Below are 23,465 nucleotides of genomic sequence, written 5' to 3' on the forward strand. Positions count from 1 at the left end.
GGTGAAATAGACAGTTGTAATGCCAGGTTGTCACAAAATGCCATCCCTAGTTCAACTGTCATATCCAGCCCAGTTACCCAGAGATGGGCAGTGGGGTCAGGCTGGAACTAGTGATGATGCTCCTGAGCTCCTGAGACCTTGCCCAGGGCCTGATGAGTTTGATCGCTGCTGTCAGGTTGGACCCTGGGCTAAATTTTCCTAGACCTTCAGGACGTGGCAAAGTGCAGCTTTCTCCCTTCATATGCTTGGGTACTGTTCCAAGAATACCTGGGCCCTAAGTTCTCTAAGGAGACAAGCAAGCAAACAGGCACCCCTTCAAGCGGGTTGGGTCTGCAAGGATTGTTTGCACTGGCGCTGGCATCTGTGTGTCCTTGGAGATGGCGGCAGTGTTGGCAATGGCTTAGCATTCCATTTACTCTAGTCCCCTCCCCTGAAGGAGAAGGCTTCTTGCTGACTGGCAGTGTCTGGCTTGAGGTGTCCAAGGTTACAAGGGCAGAACATTTCTCTGCCAACCTGCTTGGTGCCTCTCTATTCTCTAGACTACTGATCTTCTCCCTGGGTTCAAACGCTTCTTGGGGTCCTCATTTTATCTCCTCCATCCCCCCAAATTTGTTTTAACCCTTTCTCTCTCCTCCATGATGCCAATGGAAATTCCCCCTTTACAATCTGACCCTTGAAGGAGATCGCTATAGGCATCAAGAATACATTGCCCAGTTTTCCCACTTTTCCTCTCTGCATATTCCCCACTGCCAAAATTGACTCTATTGGGGTCAAGAGAACCCCAAAATGGTGCAGAGGGTAAGGAAGGTGAGGGGGGATTGTGCCATCTGGCAGACTGAAATCGTTGCCCTGATGGAACAATTGGAAGAGTACAAAGTTGAATGCCACCCACAATAAATAAAGAGATGAAGTGAATGAGTCAGATGATTTACATTGCCATCTGGGTCACCAATAGTTAGTTATTTTGGGGTTTTTTGACAATAATTTTTATTAATTTTCGATCACAATAATCCAATGGTAGCTTCAGTATAACAGTGCCAAATTAAAATACAATTACAAATCCCAATAGTTTGTTTGGGATTCCTTGACTTTTGCACATGGAGTCAGAAATTAGGGCATGCTGGAATGTAGAAATAGAAGAAGTGGACAGTACAAATGTAACTGTATTGTGGTGTTTTAAAAAATATTATTGCACATATTTGAACATTAGGATGCCATTAAATCACGTGAGAGTTTTTTGCTGAATATTACAAATAGGCCTGGATTAAATGCATACAGTCCACTTTATTTCCTGCTTCCAAGCTGAAGGCAGACTCATAATTCATCATTGATGTCCCAGCAGAACTTGATGGGCAACTTTTCCATTCTCTCCTTAAAAACGCTCTCAAACCTTTCATTTTGTCCGACTGTCATCATGTTCTTCCAGTCTCCAATAGTGCCTGGATCAGGAGGCAGACAAAAAGTGCATTGTGGTGGTCAAATAAATATCCATAATTCCAGATATATTCAATCCCTAGTGGGCCTCCGTGTGAAAAAGTTTCCACACTCAAGATTGGAAAGACAACTATGTCACTCTTAAATATACAGTACATAATTAGAACAAGGAAAAACAACAACAGGGAAAGTCATAATACAACAACATATTAGGAAATAACAGAAACTGAGAGTTTCAAGAGGACTGGAAAAATGAAATCACCATTACTTGGTAGCTATCACATTTCAGTGTAATTATCAGGTGAATCTGTTGGGGATTCTGCAAGGAGCACCAAGTCAGTTTTTTCTACCATTAACTTACCTTTGCGAAGAAAATGTCCTTTGCTGTGGTCTATCATATCCGGTGGCAAGAACTCAAAGTTTGCCCTGGGATCTGCTTTCATTTTATCAAATGTAGCCTGATCCACAACAGCATCCACCTCCTTTTCCGTCAGTCTCTTTCCCAGGAAGTTGCATAATTTCAATACAGAGCTTCTTAGATCCTGAAATGGGACCTGGTTTTAATGTCAGGCCATCCACAATAGAGGAAACCTGACTAAAACTCATGGAACAGGCAGGAAAACAAGCAGGGAAAACAAGCAGGCGAGCTGCATATTTATTTGCCTAGTTTCTGATAATTGCAATGACATTGCATTATATTATACTTTCATTGTTGCTTTTATTCCATGTGCCATGCAGAAACCCATTATATTCTGGGGCATCTCTTTCTTTTTTTCTTTTTTTGAGGATAATCTTTATTTATTTTACATATTTACAGCCGAATACATTTCACTTACATCAAGTTTTCTTCAGCATTATTTTCCAGCAGTAAAGAAAAAAGAAAAGGGAAAAAGAGAAGAAGAAAAATAAAAAATAAAAATAAAAATAAAATAATATTAACTGTAAAACAAATATTAATACATATATTAAAATATGACTTCCACTCTACCTTTGTTTGCCTTTTTATAAATTGCTTTACATTTTCGCGGTTTGTCTTTCTTTATGTTTAAGGTTCTAGATTCATTATTATTAATTTCTTCAAAAATATACACGATTTTCTTTCCATGTTTATGTCTTTCCAATTTATCCACTCCATGCATTTGTCAAATTGTCTTGTTATCTAATACATTGTATTTGCTATTCTGCCTGAGTACCAATAAAGAAGTTTAAGCCATGGTTATGAGATTGTGTTCATTTTGCTGAGCTCCTTATGATGTTAATATCCTATCCATATATTTCAAAAAAAAATTCCCCATTCTCTTTCATATGTTTCGGTATCTTGTTGTCTTATTTTTGAAGTTAGTCTAGCTACTTCCATGTATTCCACCATCTTTTTACACCAATCCTCTATTGTTGGGATTTTATCCTGTTTCCATACCTGAGCTAAAATCATTCTTGCTCCAGTTGTTGCATAGAGGAATAGTTTTATATCGTTTTTCTCTACATCTTCTCCCACCATTGCTAAGAGGAAGGCCTCTGGATTTTTCTTTATTGTATATCTTAAGATCTTTTTTATTTCATTGTATATGTTCTCCCAATAGTTCTTTACCTTTTGGCATTTCCACCACATATGGATGAAATCGCCCTCTTGGGTTCCACATTTCCAGCATTTTTTATCCCCGGTCTTAAACAATTTAAATAGTTTCATCGGTGTGAGATACCACCTGTACATCATTTTATATAGATTTTCTTTCAATGATGTACAGGCTGTGAATTTCATTCTCACATTCCATAATTTCTGCCATTCTGTGTAGTCTGGGGCATCTCTTTCAACTGAGTCCACAAGTAAATCAATAAATGCCCCAGTTGCAAAAACAAGGGAGGTTATTTGACATCTCTCCTCAGCATCAGAGGGCCTGTGAAATGACATATCTTTCTTGGGATCATGACACTTTATTTATTACCCAATAATCCCTCAGGGGAAATGGTGACAGTTCACTATTCGCAGTCTGGCTTCTGAAAAGCTGCTCCTGATTCCATGGCCTGCTAGGCTTTGAAAAATCTTTAGAAAGGAGTCGAGACTAGCAGGGGAAGAGGCAGCTGAGTGCACTTGAATGATTCCTTCCTCCATTTTCTAAAGGTGAGTTTTGGTGGTTGTTAATATTGGACTGGATAGCATTTTGATAACTTACCTTCTTCATTTCTTCATAGGTAAGAAACAGAATATTGAAGTCATCCCTGTGAGAGAACCAGCCTTCCACATGGTCCAGCCATAAACTTGCAACTACTGATGGGAGAAAAGTTAATTTGGCATAAAATGTAGATCTGATTACTTTTTGAAAACATTCTGAGAGGAGCAATAGAAACATATAAATTCCATTTTAAAAAAATTAAAGGAATCCATTTAAGAACCAGCAGTGGTTACAAACAATTAAACACAAACTGAACCAATAACACCCAACCTTACCAAACACTTTTTAACAAAAAGAATTTGCAGACGACTTCTCCATTTTAAGGCTGCCTTCCAGCAATGTGATGGGAGAGTGGTGGGTGGACTGAAGATCAGTGATAGCCTTCCTCCAGCTCCCTAACTTCCCACTCTGGCATTTTCCTTATAAGGTGTGGCAGTTAATACTTGCAACATTTAGGAGACCCTTTCTGGGTTTCTGAGTTACAATTTAACACAAATCTCTACACTTGATTAAGGATTAGGTGTGCCACCCTGTAATGCACGGGTGTCAAACCCAAGGCCCGCGGGCCAAATCCGGCCCGCCAGACCTTGTCATGCGGCCCGCCCTCTAGAAGTAGGGCCGGTGTATCCACTACGGCCAGTTGTGTGGCGATACCCCGAGTCCTCCCCGCGATAAATAAAGACACGAGAAACATTGTATACGGTTAATGGGCATAAGAGGCCACAACTTTATTGATTACGACTGTAGAGGGGTATTGGCATAGGCATTGGATCTAACAGACTATATCTGACTCCAGCCCGTTCTGCTGGCAGTCTGTGAAGGGTTAACCACCATTGGATGAGTCCTGCGATGCACATCAACTAGGAACTCATCCTGGGGCCACCATTAGGGGCGTGCCCTCTGGCCCTCACCTACCACGGCTTCGGACTTGGCAACGCCCCGGACTCCTTAGGGGAGTACCCTTCCGCATTCTGGGGGAGGTGATGGCAGCAACCTCCCCCCCCGCACCTGTACCTTCCTGAGATAATCCAATGCCTACCGCCAAAACCCCAAGTTGTGACGATTTGCATACGCGGCAGGCAAAAACCACAAGGCCAGAGCCAATTCGCCAAGTGGGAAAAATCCTACCAGGTCCCAGATGGCGACCAACAAGTGCGCAGCAACGTCGAGAGAAGAACCTGCCTATGAAGAGGGTGGGTGGGTGGGAAAAGCAGGTTCCAGGTCCGACGAAAGAGAGGCCGATCGCTTGCCGCGTGCTCCCTTAAATGCGTGAGCCGCGCCCCCTTGGCGCAGCCTGATTGGGTGCGCCGCGGCGAGGAAGGAGCCAATGGGCTGGGGGGAATGCTAGCCATTCCCCCCCCACGTGAAGGCCTCGTGGGCCCACAACATCTCCTCCCCCCGAGGAGGGAAGAGATTGACCCGGCGGAGCGCGCAGCCGTGGGCAAAAGGGCGAGAGCGGCGCCCGCCACTTGCTCCGGGGCTTTCAGTTCAGCATGTTTGGGATCGATCCTCCAGCGGCCTGCGCCCCCGCCGCCTCCCCACAGCCCTGACGTCAGGCGCTGGGCAGCCAATGGCAAGCGGAGGCGCCCGCGGCCGCTCCTCCGGAAATCAGAAGAGGAGCTCAACAGAGTGCAAAAGGGTCAGAGCCGCCCAGGGTCCAGGCGGAGGGGAAGTCGTGAGCTGGGAAGGCGGTCAGGCGCCGCGCTCCCAGCCTCACGCCCTGCCGAGCTCGTGGGGATTTGGAGGGCGCCAAGGAAGAGGCAAGGCGCCTCCCTTAAAACAGCCTTGAATAGAGCTTCTGAGGGAGGCCAGCCTCACTACCCGAGGCGCTTGGGGCCCGGCGAGCCCGCGGCGGGCAGCGGTGGCCGGAGCAGTTATTCTCCCTCGCCTCCCTCCGCCATGGCTGCGTCCGACCCACTGAGCCCCAGCCCGTGCCTGCCTGCCTGCGAGCGCGACGGGGGTGGTGGTGAAGGGAGGAGACTGCAGCGGAGAAGGGGGGTGACGGAGGGAGTGAGAGAGGGAGTGGACGGGGACCATGTCCTTTTAATAAAAGCAAATCCAAGCCGTGTAGCTGACAGACACGCGAGCCGCGTCGCCAGCGCACTGGGTCCTTTCCCTTTGGTGAGTGCCGGCCGGCGGCTCCTGAGCCCGAGGTTCTGCCTTGTGCCGGGGCTGCCGAGGAGCCCCACGGGGGAGGAAAGGAGGCGAAACCGCCTCCTCCTTCCCCCCGCCGCCACCACCTCCCCTCTCCGCTGCAGCGCCTCCCGGGTCCCGCACGCTGAAGCGCGGACAGCGCAAGGAGAAGCGGCTGCGGCGCAGCTGCTGCCCGCCCTCCAGAGAGAGCGCGTGTGCAGAAAGGGACACAGCTGGCCGCTCGGTGGGCGCCGGCATCCCGCTCGACCAGAAGCCCGCTCCGCTCCGTAAGGCGGGTTTGGCTGAGGAGGGAAGCGGCTCTCCCATCCCGCTGGCTCCAGTCGTGTCCCCACCACCACACCGCACCATTTGTGTTGCTGCGGTGTCCCTCTCCGTGCACCCCGGCGCCGAGCGCGCTCTCTCCCCACCCCCCTGCTGTCACTCTAGTTTCCGTGCGCCTGCCGCGCTTGGAGAGAGAGGGAGAGAGCCCCCATCTCCGCCGAAGCAGGACCTCCCCACCACCCCCGGGAGAAGGGGATGAAAATAAAACACAACACAGTCCCTTGTCTGTCTTTCCCTCTTTGAGTGATTTAGAAGAAAGAATGTTGCCCTTTCTTTCCAGTTGAAAATAACAGTCCAGAAAGAACAAAGTAATCCAAGCGGAAACAAAAGTAGCACTTTCACTCTTGCAATTGTTACATCACAATGGCTTCTCGCTGTCTGACAGAGTCTCTGCTCCCAGTAGTCGAGCGGCTTTTCCCAATTTCTCTCAGTTCTAATGTTCCTCTTTTTCCAGAAAGACAAAATTAGCTAGCCTCCCCCCCCCTCCCGTCTCACTTCCGAAACCTTTCACGTCCACCTTCCTTGCAATCAAAAGGCCAAGGGAAGGGGAAAATGCTTCTGATGGCAAGAATTGAGATGGATCCTAATGCATGTTTACTCTGAGCTTAGTGAGTCTTAGTTGAAGTAAGCAAGGTGTGTCCAGGACCACCACCAACCAGGGAATAAGCGAACACACAACCACAATTGAACAAATGTAGATTGCTGTACTCCAAAAGGAGCAGGGGGGGGGGCTTCTCAGAAGGAGGACAGGAAGGACTGCAAGAGCCCTTTAAAAAGCGTTAGCATGGGGGGAGGGAGGGGTATGTGTGCAAATCTCAGGCTTGGGCCGTGGTTTTAAGAGTTTGGTCAAAGTGTGCGTGTTTCAGACTCCCTCTCCTCCTCTCTCTCCCTGCGCCTCTCCCTCTCTGGAGGTTTAGTATGCTGGCTGACAGCTACGCTCCGATCTTTCCCCCTTCTGTTTGTAGGTGATCTTTCCCCCTTCTGTTTTACCGTCTCCTCCCCCCTGCTTTGATGTCTGTTACCAAAAATCATTTTTCAATAAATTGTACAATAATTGTACATTTGAATATCTACTTGCCATTATTCTGACTATGTTTCTGCTTTCAGAGCTAGTTATTACTTACATTATTACAAAAAACAGTAATAATTGAATGCAGTGACAATAATTTATGATAATAAAGAGTGGACACATAGTCCTACAGATTCCACCGGCCCTTTGAGGGTGACCAAACTGCTGATGCGGCCCCTGATGAATTTGAGTTCGACACCCCTGCTGTAATGATTTGTAGCTGATTCAGCCAATTGAAGGCAATATGCAAATCAACCTCATTTGCTTTGGGAATTGGCCAGATCTATTCCCTACCTTCTGCCTCAATGGACACCAGTCATCAATGGCATAAACTGGTGTAGTTGGAGTCTCAGTTGGGAGAAACTTTGTGATGGATGTGCCGCTTTGCATTTCTTAGTGCAGAAAGTATTGATCTGATGTTCTGAGGTCTTTTCTATTCTTTCATGTTCTGATTAATATAAGAGGATTCTGGAAACTTCTGGAAACTTCCTAAAGCAGTCAGAAGCCTTATGATTGTTTTCAGAGTACAGTCTGGTTTGAACTGGTTCCCTTATCTCTATTCTGCAAGGTCATGCTGGCTATAAATATAGGCCAGATGGAGCCTGGGTTTTACTTTCTCTTTCTGTCTCACTTCCTTCAGGTGTGGAGTGTCTGTACATAGGAAGCTTAATGTTAAGTTTTAGCCATGTTATAAGTTTTAAGTTTTGTAAGTGAGGCCACTGGATTTTTAATGGACTGTGCTGATCCTGAATGTATTGTATTTGATTACGTTTATGCTCATTTGCCTTCATCACAAGTAAAAGCTCTGCAGGATGAAATATTGCCTCTGGTCTATACTCTTCTGAATTCCGCTACATGTTGAATTTTTTTTCCTCCCCAGGAGAAGCTGGGGAGACAGGGTCTGTCAGGAGGGATGTGGAAAATATGTTAGGACATGGCATCAGATGTGGCATTCTGAAACCTTTCCTTACCACACAGAGAATTTCTTTAATCTGTTGTCAAAGGAGGATAAAGATGAAAGGACAAAAGTGATTCATTTTAGCATTGCAAATCATCCTTACCCTTTCCAGCCAAAAACTTCTCCATGAAAATTCCAAAATCTTCTACTTCTACCTTTCCCAATGTGACAAAAATTTTGGAGAAATGGTAATAGGAAACCAAGACGTCCTTTGGGTTTCGGACCACATAAACAACCTGCAGGAACAACAACAAATTCTATTATATGGCTGGTCTATTTTATTTGGTTCCTGTAGTTATTTCTGTGGCTGTGAAATGTGGGGTATGTATGCATAAAAAAATAAATGGATGGATCTCACATCTCTCTTATTGTACATTCTTGGTGCTTCCTAGTTGCTTTATAGCCCTGGTAAACTCACACTCTTTTGCAACATGCATGTCACACGCACAGTGCAATCCTATGGTGTTGAATGAGCTTATTCTTATTATGAGTGTTGGATGACACCCTCCAACAAGACTTTTACTATGATGGAGCATAAAATCTTTGCTGTGTAGGAGTCATGGGAATTATTCTAAGCTCAGGGTGCGCAGAGCATTAATCATTCATATGGACAATGGAATTGCAGCTGGATGAACTGCCCTCAGAAACTGAGAAATATTAACAGAAACTGAGATGTTAATTTAAATAAGACAATACAAACGTTTAATTTGATCAAATAATAAATGTGGCATAACCTACTTTTGCTCTTCTGTTCTTTAATCCCTTGGGTACTAAATAGTAGGGTAGATGGGAAAGAAAGAGACGAGGTGATGGATGACTGACGTAATCCACATTGCGGATCTTGTACTCCAGAGACAGAAACCTGTCTAATATGTTCAAGTTTTCCATTCCATTTCGATGACCTTCATGATAAATCAAGCTCAAAATATTTTCAGTCCATACTGTGCCTATAAAAAAAAAGAATAAGCCTATTTAAGAGCTATTCAGAGCTTACTGTCTGAATTGCAACACTGTTAGAGATAAGAAATGAGGGAGAGGAAGGGAATCATGGGAAACAGAGCAAGCAGAGGCAGATTTAGGGAGCTGGCTGCACGGGTTGCCACCACTATGATGTAAAATAGAAGGTGAGAGGTAGGGAGTACCAAATTTTGGTATCACACAGACCACCACTGAAATAGGGGCAGCAATGAGTGAATGAAGAAGATTGACCAAGGCTTCCCGTCCATTGTGGATGAGAAATGAGTTTACCTAGAGTTCACATCCTCATAGAATTTGAGGATTTGGGAAGACAAACAATATTTGCAAATGAATTCCTTTATTGCTCAGAAAGCTACCAAAAGCTCTATTCCAGATTCTTCCTAGCACATTATACAAATGATAGTCAAAATCCAGGGAATGAAAAAAGTTGTCTGTTCTCCAAAGTACTTTGATTTAGCAGATTCAAAGTATTAATTTTTATCAATGTATTCTAGGAACAGGAATGTTGACAAATGGCCAGTGAGAAGGAGGATTGAAGAGGATTTGAGAAGAAGCCCTGATCCCCGAAGAAGATTTGAGAAGAAGTAAGAAGAGGATTTGATATCCCACTTTATCACTACCCGAAGGAGTCTCAAAGCGGCTAACATTCTCCTTTCCCTTCCTCCCCACAACAAACAGTCTGTGAGGTGAGTGGGGCTGAGTGACTAGCCCAAGGTCACCCAACAGCTGCATGTGGAGGAGCGGAGACACAAACCCAGTTCACCAGATTACGAGTCTACCGCTCTTAACCACTACACCACACTGGCTGAAATTTGGACATCTGGGAAGAAATTCTGAGACTACCATCTAGCAGAATGGGGAAAACATTGATATTTCTGCAGTGTATTGTTAAATATATTGAATAACTGATACACAAATGATTGGCAGACAGGAATGTTGGCAAATGACCAGTGAGACAAACATAATAGGCAAAATAAAGTTGCAGAAGCCTTTCTTCATGTCACTCAAGCCCTAAATGCCTATACAATGCAGAACATCCCCTCGCTCCCTCCCTGTTATTGGGTCTACTCCACCCTGCCAACCCCTCAAAGCAGATTTGGGGAACACTGGGGACACAAGGGGAGAGAAGAGTGACGGAAGTTCTGGTGTGGAGGTTATTCCATGTAGGGCAGAACTGCATTGGATATGGCTCCCTGTTATTGGCAAAGCTGTGGCAGAAAAATGCTGAAATAAAGAGTCACAGGATGAAAGGTTTTTAAGAATAGAACTTTACAAACACCATCTTACAACCACATACAAAATCCTGAAAGTCGATGAATACAATAAACCCCTAGCAACCAAAATTGAATGTTGTGGATATGTATTTATGTTGTTTTCAAAACCTCAAACAGGTTGAAACTGGTGGAAAAAATATTATTCCATCTTTTTTAAAAAATAATGGCACCAGTTCACCTTTATGTATCCAGGCAAGTTCCATACTACCCATATTGACCTCAATTTTGCATGTGGTTTTAGACTTGCGCTAGGATAATACTGATGCAATGTAGATTTATGCGGGTATCTGTCAGGGGTTCTTGCGACTACTCCAGAGTAACGACGCTCCACATGCTTGTCTTTCAACAGTGTTTTATGGGTGCACTCTATTTACAGTGAGCTAGGTGTCAAAAGCGTGTCTCCTCATTCCGATGCAGAATCCGGCACTCCCCTCCCCGTGACTTCTTCCAACATAAGAGTCTTGGGACAGCAAATCTCCTCCCCCTTTTCTTCCTGCGTAATTCCGGAACCGGAGGAAAGGGTCTACGCCCCATGCTTTCCTTCTCCCCCCCTTTCCCCCTCTGTGTAGCTAGAGCTCTGCCATGCTGCCAGAGCCCTGGCACTCTCCCTCCAATTCCTGACAGATTTCCTCAGTGCCTTCGCTCCCATCACTGCTTGGGGAGGAGCTGCTTCTGATGCAAGGGGGAGGTTCTCTATACTGTCTCCCCCTTACAGTATCCATCATGGTTGAATAACAATCATGGTTCTTCCTATGAAAATACACTCTTACCTGACTTTGGATAAGTGAATAAAAATACATCACTGTCTCTTATTTCAAAATCATCCAGGGTATCTAAGTGCTCCACTGAAGTCAAATCAGGCTGGAAATAAAATCCTTTGTATGTGAAAAGGTAGTTCTCGTCTGGTTGCATTGCCTGCATAAGAATCAAGAGAAGAGAACAGTTCCCTGTATTGTGGGAAATCACAAAGAAATAGAGGTGTCATTTTGTGAAATCCTACTCCTCTTGCAGATCTCATAGCAGAATCCTATACTTCTCTTCCATCACAGGTGAATAACATAAAGGTCCATCATTTACAGAACAGAGACTTGGCTCATCATTGAGGCTAAAAAGCAATCTTTCTCTCGGTTTATTTCTGTTTTTAAAAATAGTGCTGCTTTCAACTCCCCCAGTCCTTACACTATTTTTTTGTTAGACTGACATGTCTTCCCACTACCCTATAGTTCTTCTTCATCTGACCCTTCCTCATTCCTAAGAGAGCTCCCCTCCAGAGACAACTCACCTTGCTACTGCGCTGGCTTTGCCCTGCACAATAAGGCTTTTCTCTTTCACCCTGACACGGTTGTTTCTCAAGTGCATGTGTGCAGCATGCAAAATAGCAGCCCATGGCGTCATTTTATGCTGCCTGGCGTCATAGTTTGGTCAGTGCTGCCATCCTGACACTCATTCTTGTACTCAGGGGAGGTGGGGAGGAAGCAAAAAACTGCCCCCTGGAAATGGATCCAGGGGAAATGAAAGACTGAAGTCTATTGGGAACTCTTGCCAATTCCTCCTGGGTGCTTGACCCACTTCAAGAAATTGGGATGATGTATTTACTTGCCTGCCTGGGCCAAACCAGTTTTCCTTCCGTGTTAGTCTCTGACTGTTTCTGGGGATGTTGTAGAGATTTATTTCTGTTCTTCTCCCCTTACGACAGACAGTCCATGCATGTGCATTTGCAAAATGAGTGGATGCTGGATGAATGGGACACATGGCTCTTGTGTATGTTTGAGGAGGAATGGATGTGGAAGAGGGGGAAAGAGACAGGGTGGTAAAGAGAAAGCTGTTGCTCAATGCCCATTTAGCTTCCATTGCCAGCTCTGGCTGCAACTGCTGCTGAATTGGGGTGCCCAAGCACGTTCCATGGAGGGAATGCTGCCCTCAGCTTCATCTATGATAATACAGAGAGTTGACTACACTAAGGTTAACAGACGTCCACGTTTCCCGGGGACAATCCCTGGATATATAAATCAGTCCCCTGACAAAATCCTATCATTCCTACAGAAGTTGAAAAGTGTCCCCAGATTCATTGAAAAAAAATCTGGTAATCTTAGACTGCACATGAAATGAGCCGTATTGGGGCAGACATTCCAGTACTGAGAAACCACTGCCAAAATAGCCCTTTCTTTTTCCCCCTCTCCCTCCTGCTCCAAATTCTCTCCTCCTATGTAGCGTCTGACACGGAAGGCAACGATGGGCTCAGTGGAAGACATGAGGAGGTGGGCAATTGTTATGGGAGAAAATTCAAGGCTCCATTGGGTGCGGAGGAAACCAAAGTTGTTTCCAGTGTGTTGCTTGTTTTTTTTTATACCTGTTGGAACATTTCAGGCCGTAATATATAATATAATGCACCAAAGTGAGATATACCACCTTGTGATATTATAGACGAATGGGTGTTTTATAAACATTTAAATAAAAATAAAATCCATTGCTTAAAAGTGATAAAGAAATAAAGTGTCATTAAACCTGAAAATCACTTTAATTCTCTTTATACTTGTATTGTATCGCTAAGAATTGCAATAATCGTTTATTGGAAAATGTATGTACAAAATAGTAACAAGAAAAATTCTCCATTTGATTTTCCAATACTGTATATAAATTAAGGGTTTTATCCCACGCCGAAAGAGCAGGGTTCCACTTGCACAATTGGAGTTTACATTCAACTCCCTTAAAAAATGTTTTAATCACTGGTTGCACAAATGTTGCACTCCGTGTAATACCAGAAAAAGAATATGAATTGTGACAAGAGTTTTTATGCATCTGATGAAATATGTTGTTGTTATTTAGTAGTTCTGCTTTTCCCTGCAAAGTTTAATTGATAACAAAACTTACCTACCTTTCGTTTTTAGAGTCAAAAAGTGTGGGGGAGATGGAGAGAGAGATCTCTTCTGCAGCTTGGAGTTCAGAGCTCTCCAGGAAACTGCTTTATAGAATTCTGTCAGCTGAGAAGAGTTGGATTAAGCCAATGGTTCCTCTTTAGGAAATCATTCCTGGCATGTTATGCAAGAAAGGAAAGATAAACAAGGGTGCACAGAGGCTGATAATGTAAAACAGGGGGAGAACGTGCTTCTTTGCACAAGCAACAGCCAATATCAACAGTGGTCTTTGTCCATTTAAGAAATAATTGCAGCATTACGTCTGCTTAGGTCCAATAGTAGAAAATGGGCTCAAATGGTGAGAGAGACCTGAGATTCACCAGTGGGTGTCTATTTGTACACACATGCCACTGAGTTACACCCCAATAACACCAACTTGAACTCCAAAATAATCCCTATTTGTTTTAATAAAACTTACTAAATAATTAGCATTGGTTGTTTTAGAAATCTATCCAAGAAAAGTATAAACCTTTTTCATTTGCACACAGCTTATCTGAGATCAAACATTACCCAAGCCCAAAAATAAACTTTCAGATCCAATAGCCTGGCAGCAATCTTTACCACCCTTCAGGATTTTGAAGGACTTACAGAGTCCACATCAAGATGGATAGTTCCCAGTCATTATAGTCAGAATTCCATGAAAGCTATTTCCCAGTAAACAATACCACATGCAGGAATGACTCGTTTTGTTTTTGTTTATCATCTAAACCTAATGTTTTCAGGAATATCTTTGCATAGAAAAGGCTTCCTGTGTTCTCCTTATTAAACTGTCCAAATCTATCCTGCAAACCTCTTTCAATGTCTTGGACTTGGGCAGCTCCACAACTTTGTCTCTTCCCTGTACCTCAGCTCTTCCCTCACAAAATCACAGGGTTTTTTTTTATACAGCACCCCTGAGATTGTGAAAGTGCAATTTATTTTATAGTTGCAGGGTTTTTTATTTCAAATGTGAAGAAAACTTCCTAACAATCAATTTTTCCAAAACTAAAATAGTCCCTTTTGGCAAGACAAAACCAAACCCATCGTGGATCCTCGAGGGCCACACCATCGACCAATGCTCAGTTTTTAAATACCTGGGCATCACTTTCCACCATAGATTATCATGGACAGCCCACTTAAACACAATTATTCTGGCTGCTCGCCAGACCGTTGGTGCTTTAGTAAAAATTTTCTACGGAAATGGTGGACAACTGGTGGCGCCGATCAGGAAGATCTACATTAGTAAAATGCCCCCAATGCTGTTATACGGGGTGGAAATATGGGGATGGAACATGAATGTACTCCAACGACTAGAGACTCTGCAAAATCTCCTGGCAAGAAAGATCTTGGGCCTCCCTAATGGGACCATGGCCGCCCAATTGAGACTAGAATTGGGACTACCATCTATAGTAGCAAAAGCCCATGCCAGGATAATTATCTACTATAAATCCCTTGCAGAAACTCAAAACTCGCTGCTAGCTAAACAAGCCTTCACAACCCTTACCAGCAGCAGCACCTGGCCTAAGGCCATGGAATCCATTTGTGACCGTTACTCCCTCCCAGACTTTGCTGCCCTGATCTCATGGGAGAATGACAAAATTCATAGCTGGATTCTAGCTAGGGATGAAGCTTTCAATCTAGCACAATCTAAGGTGGCTAAACTCTCCACGTGGCTCCCCCAAGTGAAGGTAGTTAGATACCTGGCCCACTATTTGTGGGATTTGACAAACCCCAAGCTAAGAAGGGCTTTCACACTAGCCCAATTCCACGTCATACCTACAGGGGATTGTGCCATCTGGCAGACTGAAATTGTTGCCTTGATGGAACAATTGGAAGAGTGTGAAGTTGAATTCCACCCACAATAAAAAGAGAGATGAAGTGAATGAGTCAGATGATTTATATTGCCATCTGGGTCACCAGTAGTTAGTTAGTTTGGGTTTTTTTGACAATAATTTTTATTAATTTTCAATCACAATAATTCAATGGTAGCCTCATTATAACAATGCCAAATTAAAATACAATTACTAATCCCAATAGTTTGTTTGGGATTCTTTAACTTTTGCACATGGAGTCAGAAATTAGGGCATGCTGGAATGTAGAAACAGAAGAAGTGGACAGTACAAATGTAATTGTATTGTGGTGTTTTAAAAAAATATTATTGCACATATTCGAACATTAGGATGCCATTAAGCCACATGAGAGTTCTTTGCTGAATCTTATAAATAGGCCTGGATTAAATGCATGCAGTCCACTTTATTTCCTCCTTCCAAGCTGAAGGCAGACTCATAATTCATCATTGATGTCCCAGCAGAACTTGATGGGCAACTTTTCCATTCTCTCCTTAAAAACGCTGTCAAACCTTTCATTTTGTGTGACTGTCATTGTGTTCTTCCAGTCTCCAATAGTGCCTGGGCCAGGAGGCAGACAGAAAGAAAGTGCATTGTGGTGGTCAAATAAATATCCATAATTCCAGATATATTCCATCCCTTGATAGGAATAGGGGCCTCCATGTGAAAAAGTTTCTACACTCCAGATTGGAAATACAACTATGTCACTCTTAAATATACAGTACATAATTAGAACAAGGAAAAACAACAACAGGGAAAGTCATAGTAGAAGAACTCTAAAGTTAGGAAATAACAGAAACTGAGAGATTCATGAAGACTGGAAAAATGAAATCACCATTACTTGGTAGCTGTCACATTTCCGTGTAATTATCAGGTGAATCTGTTGGGGATTCTGCAAGGAGCACCAAGTCAGTTTTTTCTACCATTCACTTACCTTTGCGAAGAAAATGTCCTTTGCTGTGGTCCATAATATCCGGTGGCAAGAACTCACAGTTTGCCCTGGGATCTGCTTTCATTTTATTAAATGTAGCCTGATCCACAACAGCATCCACCTCCTTTTCTGTCAGTCTCTTTCCCAGGAAGTTGCATAATTTCAATACACAGCTTCTTAGATCCTGAAATAGGAAATAGTTTTGGTGTCAGGCCATCCACAATTGAGAGGCACAACCGTCTAGTGACTAAACCTCATGGAATAGGCAGGATAACAAGCAGGGAAAACAAGCAGCCTGCATCTTTATTTGCCTAGTTCGTAACAATTGTCATTGCATTATATTATATTTTCATGTTGCTTTTATTCCATGAGGCCAGCATTATATTCTGGGGCAGCTCTTTCAACTGAGTCCACAAGTAAATAAATAAATGCCCCAGTAGCTGATTCAGCCCATTGAAGGCAATATGCAGATAAGCGTCATTTGCGTTGGGAGTTGGCCAGATCTATTCCCTACCTTCTGCCTCAATGGACACCAGTCAGCAGTAGCATAAAATGGTGTACAGTAGTTGGAGTCTCAGTTGGGAGACACTTTGTGATGGATGTGGCGCTTTGCATTTCTTAGTGCAGAAAGTATTGATCTGATGTTCTGAGGTCTTTTCTATTCGTTTCCCGGGGACAATCCCTGGATTTATAAATCCTATTATTCCTACTGAAGTTGAAAAGTATCCCCGGATTCATTGAAAAGAATCACGTAACCTTAGACTACACATACAATGGGCTGTATTGGGGAAGACATTCCAGTACTGAGAAACCACTGCCAAAATAGCCCTTTCTTTTTTTGTCTCTCCCCGGCACCAAATTCTCTCCTCCTACGTAGCATCTGACACAGAAAGCACTTGCAAGGATGGGCTCTGTGGATGACATGAGGAGGTGGGCAATTGTTATGGGAGAAAGTTCAAGGCTCCATTGGGTGCTGAGGAAACCAAAGTTGTCTCCAGTGTGTTACTTGTTTTTTTAATACCTGCTGGAACATTTCAAGCCATAATCCTATATAATAAAGTCCCTGTGTCTCTGCGTCCAGATTCCCTGTGTCCGCGCTACTGCGCATGTGCCCCACAGACACAGGGATTGGATGCAGAGACACAGGGACTTTATTATAACCCTCCTGCCTCTGTCAGCGTCTCTCGGCCTCTCCCCCCCCAGGCTACCGCCGTCTCACCGCTTCTCTGGGAGCGCAAGATGCGCGTCGCCTCCGCCTCCGCCGCCACCCACAGTTGAGCAGGACGCACTCCTGGCCCTCCACGGCCCGGCCCTTGGCAACGGCCGTCTCTAATACCACGCTGGGAGGAGGGTAAGGGAAAGGGAAAAAACCACGGCAAACTGCTGCAAACGACAGTCTCTAATACCACGCTGGGAGGAGGGGAAGGGAAAGGGAAACTACAATGCCCACAAAGCAAGAAGGGGCTTGCAAGGGCTCAGAACGCGGAAGCTACCTCTCGGCATGCTGGGAGTTATAGTTTTTAGTAGTTTTTAGCAGGAGGTTTCCCCTCCAAATCGCTGTTCCGCGCCTCACCTCCCGACTGCTCTAACACACTCTCTCTCTCTCTCTCTCTCTCTCTCTCTCCCCACCCCCACCCCTCTGCCTAACATGCCAACCGCTCCTGGCTGGACAAGCGCCTCACAAGCATGAGGAGAAGGAGGCTGCTTTCTCCCCCCTTTTTAGCCTCCTATGCAAGCGCAAGTGGCACACACGCACACACACGCATGCTCTCCCCCACCCACACCCCTCTGCCTAACGTTTCCTTGCGGCCGCCAACCACCGCTCCTGGCCAGACAAGATAGAAAGAGGGGAGAGAAAGTAGAGTAGGAAAGAAGGAACGGAATAAAGAAAGAAAGAAAAAGAAAGAGGGAGAGAAGACAGAAAGGGAGAAAGAAGGAAGGAAGGAAGGAAGGAAGGAAGGAAGGAAGGAAGGAAGGAAGGAAGGAAGGAAAGAAAGAAAGAAAGAAAGAAAGAAAGAAAGAAAGAAAGGGAAGCTGGCGGGGCACCGTCTTGATTCGGCACCAGAAAAGAGCAGGAAGGGACCCAGGGGCAAAAAGCATTAGAGACACTTGCATTTTATTATAAGGGGGAAGGAAAGGAGACACTCTGTCCATGCTCAGATACACCTTTTACACTGAACTCACATGTGCGTGATTGTGCGTGGAAACTAACCTACGGGGTTTGCTAAGAGAGCAAGTCAAACCCCAGATGAACAACTAAGAATACGTCAGCAAAACACCAAAAGAGAAAGAGAAAGACGAGTAAATAGATCACTGAAAGAAAAAGATAAAAAAAAAACAAATTTAACTCATGATGACCAACAACCTCTAAATCATAAACAAAACACAAACAAGATTGACAGTATAACAGATAAAATACATTTACATGAAGATGCAAAGACACTAACTCGCAGAAAAAAACAAAACAATTTCTATAGAGAAAAACAGAATGCTAAAAAAAGAAATTCAAAAACGACAGCAAGATGCTGAAAGTAAAAAAGCAAGGAGAGCAAATAGAACTCCGAAGGGACAAAAAAATACAATGTCAATGACATGCCACACTAGAAAGAGAAAGGTTAACACATCTGCCTGCAGATGAACGCCAATTACGGAAACAACAATTAACACAGAGGAAAAGAGAATTACGACCAAGGAAAAACATAGAGAGGGAAATAATACAAAACCAAGACTCAAGGCCCTCAAAACTAACAAAGACACTTATGAATGAATTGGAAAACTTCAATGAGGACATCATTAAAACCCACACGTGTGGATATTTAGATCAGATATGCCACTTTTGTAGTGCAAAACATTTTGAAGCTGAAAGACCTTCTGATCGAAAATTTTCACAATGTTGTCCAAAAGGAAAAGTAAATATTTCCTCAATTAGAACAAATCCATTAATCCAACAGCTCATGACTGGACAACATTACTACAGCAAAAATTTCTTCAACAATATTAGATCTATAAATAGTGCTTTAGCATTTGCCTCTATGGGAGCAAACATTACTCCACCACCTGGCAATGGCCCATATTGTTTCCGGATCCACGGATCAATTTGTCACAGAGTAGGCACACTGCACCCAGAACAGGGACAAAACAGACAGTTTGCTCAATTATATATTTTAGATCCTTCTGAAGCAGCAGAGCAAAGAATGAAAAATTCCGCAAATACTGGAATAAATCCAGAAATTTTAAAAAAACTAAGCACACTCATTGCTCAAACAAATCCATTTGCAGAGGCCTGCAAAATGTTGTACCAAGTTGAAAAAGAATATGAGGAGGATGCTGCAACAACTGGAAACATTATTAAGGAAGTGACCATGACAATAGTGCAAGATCGAAGAAATGATCAAAGACGCTATAATGCACCAAAACATAATGAGGTTGCTTTCATTTTTCAAAATGATGATGGCGAACCACCACTAGAAAGAGATCTTCTAATACGCTGCAAAGCAAGTACAGATGATACAAATAAAAGAAATACACAAAGGATTAGTGTCCTTGACCCCAATCTGGAACCCAGGGTTTATCCATTACTCTTCCCTTATGGTGATCAAAGCTGGGGAATTGATATACCTTTCAACACAGACCTCAAGCGTTACAAAATTTAACAAATCAAACACGAAATCCTAGAATTCGAGTTACACAAATGCAATATTACGGGTATCGTCTTTCCATCAGAGACAACTTCAACCCCTTCTTAAATGCTGGCCGCCTTACACAACAGTATATAGTTGATGCATATGTAAAAACTGAATCCAACAGACTCAACTATGTACGACAAAATCAGCAAAAATTGCGAGTTGAGAAATACTCAGGATTGATGGACCACTTAATTAATGAATCCAATCAGAAAGGCCTGATTCCTGGAAAAACATATATTTTACCATCCTCATTTGCAGGTAGCCCAAGAAACATGCTCTAAAATTATCAAGATGCAATGGCAATTGTTAGGAAATATGGCAAACCTGATCTTTTTATCACAATGACATGCAACCCCAAATGGCAAGAGATTGTTGAAAACCTACAACATGACCTAACTACTGATGCTCGACCTGATTTAGTTGCAAGAGTATTTCATCTAAAACTGAAAGCTTTAATTGATGATCTCTGTAAAAAACATATTTTTGGAGTACCAAAAGCAATTGTCTACGTAATAGAATTTCAGAAGAGGGGTTTACCTCATGCTCACATACTACTTATTCTTAAAGATGACTGCAAACCCAAAACTGAAGAACTGATAGACAAAACAGTATCTGCTGAAATTCCAAATATAACCAACACTCCTCGCTTACATGCAATTGTTACAAAACATATGATTCATGGACCAAGTGGACCACTCAACCCTAATTCACCATGTATGTCAAATGACAAATGCACTAATGAATTTCCAAAACCATTCCAGGAAAAAACATCAGCAAATACAAATGGTTATCCAAAATATAGAAGACGAAACACAAACCAAACTTCAATTGTGAATGGCAGGACAATAGATAACCATTGGGTTGTACCATATAATCCACATCTTGCCCTAAAGTACAATTGCCACATTAATGTTGAAGTCTGCGCTTCCATAAAAAGTGTAAATACCTTTTTAAATATGTGTATAAAGGTCATGATTGTGCAAATGTTGTGATTCAAGAACAAGGCACTTTAAATCATGGTGAAATTAAGACCTTCATGGATTCCAGATATGTCAGCGCTCCAGAAGCAGCATGGCGTTTAAATGGGTTTGAAATGCATTACCAATCACATACCATCAATAGGTTGGCAGTGCATCTGCCTGATGAACAATTTGTATTTTTCAATCCAAATGACATCAATACAGCGGCCCAGAGAGCTTCAGCAAGAAATACTCAATTGACGGCTTGGTTTAAATTAAATCAAGAGCAAGAGCAAGCAAGGAAAATTTTATATTCAGACATTCCAATACACTATGTATTCGACTCTGTAACCAGTACATGGAAATTACGACAGCGGGGTGCTGAAAAAATCATTGTACGAATGTGTTCTGTCAATTTATCATCAGATCCAGAACGCTACTGCATGCGTCTCCTATTGCTACATGTTCCCGGTGCAATATCATTTGAAGATCTGAGAACTGTCAATGGAAATATCTATCGCAGTTTCCAAGATGCTGCGAAAGAAAGAGGCCTCATCAATGATGATCAAGTGTGGGAGAACACTTTAGAAGATGCTATCCAATACAGCATGCCAAAACAACTAAGAGACTTATTTGCGTACATTTGTGTATTTGCCTCCCTACAGAACATGAATGATCTTTTTGTAAAATATGAACATTACCCCACCGAAGATATCGTTCAAAAACATATCCATCACAACGATGAATGCACAATTTGCCGTTATATTGCATTACAAGAAATATGTAACATTCTACTACTCCATGGGGAAAAATGTGAAGATTTTGGATTACCACCTATACTACCAAATTCAAACTTACTTGCAGATAACTACAACCAAGTCTTTGAAAAACAAAAAGCAGAAGAAATGACAATTACATTAAACAAAGAACAAAAAACAGCAACCACTGTTTTTTCATAGATGGCCCAGGAGGTAGTGGTAAAACATATCTCTACAAGACCCTGCTCAGCACAGTTCGAGGACAAGGAAATATTGCACTACCTGTAGCCTCCACAGGTATAGCAGCCAATCTTCTTGAGGGTGGAAGAACATACCACTCCCAATTCAAGTTACCTGTGCCTATAGTTGAGAATACAACATCAAATATACGACTCAATTCTGTTGATGCTGAACGTTTAAGAAATTCAAAAATAATAATTTGGGATGAATGTACTATGGCCCCCTCTGTAGCTCTTGCAGTGGTTAGCAGACTGCTCCAAGAAATAATGGACCACAGCAAACCGTTTGGAAGAAAAGTAATCTTACTTGGAGGAGATTTCAGGCAAACACTTCCTGTGGTACCTCACGGTGACCGGACAAAAATTGTTGAGGCCTGTGTTAAGAATAATAGTCTGTGGAGTAATTTCCAAATACTTAAACTTAAAAAGAATATACGCTCAGTAGACACTGATTTCAGCAATTGGCTGCTCAAAGTTGGCAGTGGCAATACACCACACATTGACGGTTTGCCAGAAGATGTAATTGAAATACCTTCCAAAATTTTATGCACAGGAGATATTATAAAAGACTTTTTTGGAGACAAAATTCCTGTTACAGATGTCCCTAACTTAGCAAAAAAATCTATTCTGTGCCCCAAGAACTGTGATGTAAACTCCATAAATGAAGAGGTGCTTAACATTTTAGAAGGAGAGACCGTGACATACCTCATACTCAATTGATGACTCAAGTGAGGAAGATATTCAAAACTATCCAATTGAGTTCCTCAATGAAATAACCCCAACAGGTATGCCTAAGCATAAACTCAACCTTAAAAAGGCCGCTATAATTATGCTCCTTAGAAACCTAAACACTAAAAAAGGATTGTGCAACGGCACCCGTCTCATCGTCAAACAACTTAAGAAAAACACCATCATTGCTCAAGTAATAACAGGTTCAGCGGAAGGAAACATAGTCTTTATTCCCCGTATGGATTTGGCTCCAACAACAACTGAAGAAGAAGACAATTTCCAGTAACATTAGCTTTTGCCATGACAATTAACAAATCTCAGGGGCAAACCTTGGAAAAAGTAGGAACCCTCCAATTTTTAACCAGTATTGGTTACCTATGTTCTCTGTTACTTCCTGCAATGACTTTAAGGACTCTCCTCTATACATATCTTGGACTATGTGATATCCCTTAGCACTAAGAATTTTCCACCATTTGGGGTCGTCTATTGCCTCGTATATGCTTTCTAAGGGTGCGCACAGAGAGATCCTTTTTAACCATATAGGTTGCCATCTCCTCCATATGCCTAATGCCAATTTCCTGGGTCCTATTGCAGATTTCAGATCTTCCTTTACATTATTTGTGAAGATTCCAAATCTTCCTGCACCGTTGTTGGCCTCATCCTCAAATCTGATCCACTTTTGTTTATTTTTTGCTCCAATTTCTAGTAAAGTTTTTAATTGGACGGCTTCATAGTAATTATAAATGTTGGGGAGGCCCCACCCTAATTCTGGTTTGTGGTTATACACAAACCTCTTTTGTGTCCTTGATTTTTTACTCCTGAATATCCATTGTCTTATCTCACCATTCCATTGTTCCAATTGCTGTTTTTTCATCTCTAGTGGGATGGCTTGGAAAAGATAACTTAGCTTGGGGACCCAGAACATTTTAGTAGCCTTGACTCTAGCTGTAATGCTTAAAGTTTTGTTTCTCCATCTTTTCATATCCTTTAGTATTTTATTCCATATCTTCTTATAGTTGAATTCTGCGGTCTTGTTAATATTCCTATGGAGTTCAATACCCAG

The 23,465-nt window shown here is 42.8% G+C and overlaps 1 protein-coding gene and 1 pseudogene across 3 annotated transcripts; one reads left to right on the top strand and one right to left on the bottom strand.

Moving 5' to 3' along the window:
• Positions 1–971: 971 nt before the first annotated feature.
• On the bottom strand, positions 972–16,017 carry LOC118082144 (amine sulfotransferase-like). Of its 3 annotated transcripts, none has more exons than XM_035109132.2 (7): positions 13,235–16,017; positions 11,130–11,306; positions 8,846–9,054; positions 8,211–8,343; positions 3,606–3,700; positions 1,796–1,976; positions 972–1,439 (listed from the first exon to the last, which is right to left on the bottom strand). In XM_035109132.2, exons 2-7 carry the CDS (start codon positions 11,278–11,280, stop codon positions 1,315–1,317), a joined length of 894 nt encoding a protein of 297 aa, XP_034965023.1. In that variant the 5' UTR covers positions 11,281–11,306; positions 13,235–16,017; the 3' UTR covers positions 972–1,314. The 3 variants fall into 3 exon arrangements, with proteins under 3 accessions (XP_034965023.1, XP_034965029.1, XP_034965027.1); XM_035109138.2 differs by having other exon boundaries at positions 973–1,439; positions 11,130–11,274; positions 13,231–16,017; XM_035109136.2 differs by having other exon boundaries at positions 975–1,439; positions 11,130–11,274; positions 13,235–16,016.
• Positions 16,018–19,722: 3,705 nt separating this feature from the next.
• Positions 19,723–21,635, top strand: LOC118082755 (uncharacterized; annotated as a pseudogene).
• The last annotated feature ends 1,830 nt before the right edge of the window (positions 21,636–23,465 follow it).

Source organism: Zootoca vivipara, chromosome 3, assembly GCF_963506605.1.
Source record: "Zootoca vivipara chromosome 3, rZooViv1.1, whole genome shotgun sequence".
NCBI lineage: Eukaryota > Metazoa > Chordata > Lepidosauria > Squamata > Lacertidae > Zootoca > Zootoca vivipara.